The sequence below is a fragment of the Electrophorus electricus genome, chromosome 15 (genome assembly GCF_013358815.1).
Source record: "Electrophorus electricus isolate fEleEle1 chromosome 15, fEleEle1.pri, whole genome shotgun sequence".
Lineage (NCBI taxonomy): Eukaryota > Metazoa > Chordata > Actinopteri > Gymnotiformes > Gymnotidae > Electrophorus > Electrophorus electricus.
The window spans coordinates 17,465,804-17,472,824 of record NC_049549.1 but is presented as its reverse complement, the minus strand read 5'-3'; the positions used below and the strand labels follow the sequence as shown (position 1 = coordinate 17,472,824).

Here is a 7,021-nt window from a genome sequence, read left to right as displayed (position 1 = left end):
TTCGTCTATTTGACCTTCCTCTGCACCTGGGAGAAACTCTATTATATCCAGAGAATTCCCAGTCTTGTTCTACGGCTATCCAGACTGCTGTGTTAAATCCCATTAGTATCAGTCTGATTTTACATATATGTGGAATTTTCTTCTGTTCACAACACTTCCCTGACATTGGTCAAAAAACAAGGTCATTTTCATTTTACACGGTTGCTTGGGTTGCATTTGAACAATTCACTTTTGAGTACACGGTACCGTGGACAGAGGCAAATAAACTGTGTTGAGTTTCAACTTAATGCGTCACCATCACTGAGAAACCACAATAACCCCTGACCTTGTCACTGAATGTATGCTATGTACACTGCGTTTTCACTGCATGCAAATATACAATTTTATGAACTAGGTACATGCAAATGTTGCATGCAAATATGTCATTTTATGAACTATGTATGTGCAAATGTTGTGTACAAATATGTAATTTAATAAACTAGATATGTACTCTTTTTGGTAATGGATATAAATATGTGCGTTCTACAGTGACACCTGCCATAGGCCTATTTTGGAAGGAAACTGTCAGAGCTCACAAACACACAAACAAGTTGTCAGACTCTAACCAAGCACCTGTTTCTAGTGGTGCATGGAAACTGCCTTTTAAAAATTAGATGTTGGGTACTTGGAATAGAACTATAATAATGAAACTACATCAGAAAATACTGAAAGTTGCTTTTTGCATTTCTGACAGTTTAAAACACTATCCATCTCCAAGTGACTGGGAATCCGTATTATGGGCTTTTTTAAATTTTGAAAGTGAAATTAAGCTCGCAGGGCTGGAGTGTAATACGAGCCTGTTAGCCGACCCCCCTGGGAAGGAGCACGTGCTGCTAATGTCCAAACCACAGCGCTGGGGTTTGTTTTCAGCTTTTGGAAAGACATTGTAAAAAAGGTACAAAACACCGGAACCATTTCAGACATCCAGACATACTTGTATGGTTATCACATGTGCAGTTAAGATCGAAGCGCACGTGAGGTCGACGTGCCGTTCTTCGGGTTGTGCAATAAGAACAAGCGGGGGAAAGGGTTTGTTTTCTAAACAACTTTAATGCAATAATAACTTTCATTAAAAAAAAAAACCCACAGTGATGTTTTTTTCTGAACAGTTGTCGGGGTTTGAATGGGTGTAAAGCCTCATTAAAGCCGCGGTTCTACACGATCTCGAGCGATACAGTGGGACACAAGCACGTGCATCTGCTTGGGCGTTTCTGTCTCCATCGACATCTCCAGGGATCAGAGGGGTCCACCCCCCACCCACTGAAATGCATTCAAAGTTTTTATATGCGGAAAGTTCAGTGTTAATCTGATTCGGGAAGATCATTAGAAGAAACAAAAATAATTAAATCTGATGTGTTTATAGGAGATATGCTTATGATAGGTCAATGCAGATCTCATACAAAAAAATAACAATCAGTAAATAATACCATTTAACAATGGCAATAGTTTGTACCTAAAATACATTTTGCATTAGACCACAATATCATTTGCATGATACATATATTATTACACTAGCACAGGCATACACTTCCAGTTTGGACATACACAAACAAAATCATACAATTAATTTGAAAAGAAAGAACTCAAGCAACTCCGCCAATTTATTTAACAGATCAGAGACCCTGAAAAACATCTCAATATAACATGCTGGGATTTTAAAAGGAAAAGACTAGACAGAGGGGGGACACTTGAAGCAATACCAAATTTGAGTTCAAAGCGCAGCTCACGTGAGTTCACTGGAAGAGTTCGGTGGTGTCTGAGCTCCACGAAGGGAACGCAGGTGGGAAAAGGAGGGAGATGGTCATTTGAAGCTGGGGTTGCAGGTTGCGGTCAGGGTGGCGGGGCTGGCCCTCCGCAGCAGCCGGACAGACAGGAGGAAGAAGCCCAGGCTGATGAATCCCAGCAGCACCAACCCTGACACCAGTGCGCTGCCCACCGTGTCCAGCTGGAAAGAGCTCCCACCTGCGAGAGCTGCCAGGTGTGGGAGAGGGACAGAGAAAAGGAAAAAAGGAGAGAATATGTGTGAATTCAGCTATAAATGTATTATTCAGTTTCTTGTACTTTAACTTATTGTCTCCATTTTTCTTGATAATTGTAGGTACTGCATATAGTGCACATTTGATTGTAACTGATACATGGATACTTTGTCATTTTGACGACGCTTTGTCAACGCTGTAAATTGTCATGCCAATAAACTGAATTCAGAGTGGGAGAAAAGGGGAGGGTGTGCTATCAGAAAAGGTGAAAGAAATGACTGCTCCATTATCCTCTTACCCACAGCATGCATCAAGTAAGGCTGAGGTTCCCACAATAAAGCACAACAAAGCCTTGTACATAGCTGCCAGCGCCCAGCAAAAACAGACAAGGCAAGGTACGCCATTAGCGCAGCTGACGGTATATATGCATTCTCCAGCATTAGCACAGTGGATATTTACTACACACAGTACTTTGCTCAAGGTTTTCAGCTTGGGACAAAATACTCTTCCGCAGAAAAGATACGCCAAGCCCTTACCAAGCTGTGAGTTGTTGGTCGGAGTTTCATCTGCAAAGAGAGAAGAAAATCCAGGGGTTCATTGTAGTAAGGTAGAAGGTTTTAGGGGTCTATGTGGTTTCAGGCCAGAAGTCTGCATGATATATGAGATATGTGGGCTCCTACCGCCCCGGGTGATAATAGGTCCTGCAGTTATGACAGCGTCTCCGGGAGAGGGACCAGGAGAGACACTTTCTTCCCTCTTCCTTCTCTTCCCGCAGATCTGAAGAACAGTAGTGTTGAAGAACAGTAGTGTTGTGGGACAGTGGTATAGAAGAGCAGTACTGTTGAAGCAGAGTAGTGTTGCAGGACAGTGGTGTTGAAGGACAGTAGTGTTGAAGGACAGTGGTGTTGAAGGACGGTAGTGTTGAAGGACAGTAGTGTTGCAGGACAGTGGTGTTGAAGGACAGTAGTGTTGAAGGACAGTGGTGTTGCAGGACAGTAGTGTTGAAGGACAGTAGTGTTGAAGGACAGTGGTATCGCTGTATTACACTACATTTAAAAATGATTATTTCTCACTATTTTCTGCCATTCGCAAGAGGAAACAATTGTATTTTCTGTGCAGTAGCTAACTGATAACCATAATCAATTAGTGCCTTTCTCCTGAAGGGCCAGAACTGGATGAACTTTCATCCTTGGACCATCACTTCCAGACTGAAATTCCCTCAAAGAAGTGTGCAGTGTCTCCCTGGTTATTACTTCCATCAATCTGTCACTGTCACTGCAGTGTTGCAGTGTCGAGGCTTGAGCCTGCTAGAATGCTTGTGTGTGACACTCACACAGCAACACGTGTGCGTATATTTCTGCGTTTTTAGGGATAAACGGGACCCTTACCGGCATTAGCATGACACAGTCATCTTCCCGACACAGCTTGGTGACGCAGTGCAGGAACACAGTGGACATCTTCTGGTTTTTGTGCTTTACGAAGCGAAAGACCTCGAATGCAAAACGGCCCAACTGACTCTTCCCATTCTCGAAAACAGTGGTCTGGGGGTCTTTTTGGCATCTGCATTAAGTTCAACAAAAGTGTAACTATGAAAATAAAAGCCATGATCAGTTAAGGAGTGATCTCACATTACACACACACACACATACACACACGCACACACATGCACACACACGCACGCACACACATGCACGCACACATGCACACACACGCACGCACGCGCACACACATAACACACACACACACACACACGCGCGCACGCACACACACACACACACGCATGCATGCACATGCACGCACCCACACGCATGCACACACACACGCACACACACATGCATGCACGCACACGCATGCACGCACATGCACACATACACACGTGTACACACACACGTGTACACACACACACACACGCGCACATGCACACACACGCGCACATGCACACACACACACATGCACACACACACACGCACACACACACACACATGCACACACACACACGCATGCACATGCACACACACACATACGGACACACACACACACGCATGCACACGCATGCACGTGCGCACACACACACGCACACACGCGCATGCACACACACACGCACACACACATGCACACAAGCACACACACATACACGCACATGTGCACACACACATACACGCACATGTGCACACACACACACACACACACACACACACACACACACACACACACACACGCACGCACACACACACATAAATGTTCTGTGAAAGGCCATTGTGACAGGTTTGTATGGTGAGTGGTCCAGTACACAGGTAATGAGTTCTCTGCTGGTTAATGTGCACCATTTTCATACATCATGCTGGAGAAGGTGAAATTACCTGAAGAAAAGGTCATAGCGTGTTGCGTCGTTGGGATTCCCAGAAGGCGTGGAGTAGCAGTAATCCATCAGGACATTCCACCTATGAAGAGAACTTGTGTTACTGATGGCAATCACATCTCTGAGCTCAAACATTTTTAATGTAGAATAGGAAAAAGTCCTGGGAGATTCTAAATAGCTCTGGTGACAAAGAGTCTCTAGTATTCACCTCATGTTTTATTACCCTTCCACCACTATCATGGACAGGATAATCGTGGTAATTGCATTTGTACACAATGACAAGTTCCAGTCTTAAAGAGGCTCTTATGATGGAAAGTTGAAACCACGGCTTGTTACTGGTCGTTCATGACTATAGGCCTTGGTAAAGCTCATCTTAAAAGATGGAGATCTGTAATTGGCAGTACCTCCTGTCCAGATTGGTAGCCCTGACTGCAGCAAATACCCTGGTCTTCAGAGGCAGTCCAGCCATTGGGACAGACAGCTGCTGATTGAAGGATGAATCCTGTCATTCAAACAGAGTTCATGCACAAAAAAACATTAACCTCTGAGATCAACACACAACTGCTATATTATGTGTGTAATACACCATTTTAACCAAATTGTCCTTAGATATTTTTATTTCTGTCAGACTATCTTGCACAAATGTATGACACAAAATGCCCACACAGACTGCTTTGTATGCTAGAGACACTGTTTTGAGTGCCAAGTGAACAACTCAAATGCAAACTCACATTGTAAAGAATCAAACTCAAGGTGCTCACAAAGGTGCCGTTGTTGTCTTTGACTGATATAGCAACCGATGATCTTGAAAAGCACAAAATACATAATATTGACAGCACATCAATGTTTTAAGACGATGTGGTCTGAGGTCATCTCATAGCAGTAAAAACCTTCCCCATAAATACTGTGGTCTTAACATTTGAAATGTTTGACTAAAATAACAAGTGAGCAGTTTTATCTTTTTCAGTCATAAAAAATGCACACAGAGCAAGTAATATGTTGAATACAAATTTCTAGTCCACACTCTTAAAAAACGCTATAAATCTGTGTTTGACTACTTCACATTTGAAGTTAAAACCCTCTTTTTTTTTGCAGTGCACTACTGAGGAGTGAACTTACGATGCCAGTTGGGAGTTGTTCACCAGGTACTCCAGAGGGTAACTGCAGCTGAACTTATACAGGAGGCCAGGCAGGTAGCTAATGATAGTTGGGGGGTCAGGGGTGTCGATGTAGCCTGATATACTCCCTATCTGGACCAGGGACACATTTCCATAGGCATTGTTGCCCTGAATGGCAGAAACCTGTAGAGAAATGCAGCTTTAAATGTACAAATGCAATGTAACATGGGCTAACAGAGTTATTTCATCATCTCATACAGTCTGGGGTAGCAACTGAGTTTCCAGAAATCGTGCGTTTCTTGAAGTATAGATATTCATGCATCCTTCTCACTTCCAAAGAGCAGCAGTGGCTAAATAATTTCTTAGCACATTAAAACAAATGTCACCAATAACAACATTTGTTCAGGGCACACAACTGCCTTGCAACTGCTGAAGAAACCAAAAGAACCCTATTTTTTATCCTATTAATGGAACCCTATGGAACTTGCTCGAACACTATTCTCTGTCCTTTTGCTGGGCTGGGTGGTGTACCCTGCAGTGTACCGTCCAGCAGTGTTGTGTGTCTCACCACCAGTGTGTTACCACAAGCCTCGAGCGTACTCAGGCTGACACTGAAAAGCAGCAGCGTGGGAAATGTGCTGTTGTTGATGAAGCCTCGGCAGTGGACATCGGCATGGCGACCGTTCAAGGCCAGGTCACTGTCAGCGTAGCCAGAGTAGAGCACGGGGCAGAAGTTGATCTTCAGTGTGATGGTTTGCACGCCGCAGTACACACTGATGTCCCGGTCACCTTCGGGGAAAAATGGAAACAGAGGATGCCCCCCCCCAAAAGCACATAGTGTAGAAAGAGAAATGGACTGAGTATAGTTACATGCCAGTTTTGGCTCTTGCAATTACCTCACCTGGAAATCTGCTGTGGACAGCAGGATCACAGTTATAACCATTGAACTGTGTAACAGCCAACGACATCCCATTTATTAAAAGGAAAAGAATACATATTAGCTCCATTTCAGCACCTGGAAAGAAGGAGAAAAGACGGCACTTGACCCACTGAGCACGATGGTTAAGACCGTCCAGAACATCGTTTCACCAGGTGGAAAGTGGAAGATGCAGCTCACGTGTCTTACCCAGGTCAGCTGAAACAGGGGAGTCAGCAGAGCCCCATGTGCTCTGCCTTGCAGCATGTGAGCGAATCAGTGCATCACAGGTCCCGCGGCCAGTCCCGCGGCCAGTCCCGCGTCTCCATCGTTATCAGAACAGTTTAACAATACCAGCTGTTCGGCACCCCATGGGAAAATGCATTAAATCAGTGCGCCCTGAACAAATCTTTTCACAGACGGGAAACCTGAGCAGCCCTGGCGATTTCCCACTCATCTCTTTACGCTCCGATCCGCTCCTGTCATCAGCTGCTAATGTCCGCGCTCGGTAGGGGGTCGAGGCGGGGAATCATGTTTTCATCGGCCACTGAAGGGACTGAAGGGGCTATTTTCCATGCCTCCCGGCTGGGGAACACTGAGAAGGGTGTGCGAT

The 7,021-nt window shown here is 44.6% G+C and overlaps 1 protein-coding gene across 1 annotated transcript; it reads right to left on the bottom strand.

Annotated features, from left to right (window-relative positions):
* Positions 1-1,840: 1,840 nt before the first annotated feature.
* On the bottom strand, positions 1,841-6,499 carry LOC113578479 (zona pellucida-like domain-containing protein 1). Its single transcript, XM_027011749.2, has 10 exons — positions 6,394-6,499; positions 6,061-6,281; positions 5,494-5,675; positions 5,106-5,178; positions 4,779-4,876; positions 4,376-4,456; positions 3,404-3,575; positions 2,696-2,792; positions 2,552-2,581; positions 1,841-2,001 (listed from the first exon to the last, which is right to left on the bottom strand). Exons 1-10 carry the CDS (start codon positions 6,497-6,499, stop codon positions 1,841-1,843), a joined length of 1,221 nt encoding a protein of 406 aa, XP_026867550.2.
* Between the last annotated feature and the right edge of the window lie 522 nt (positions 6,500-7,021).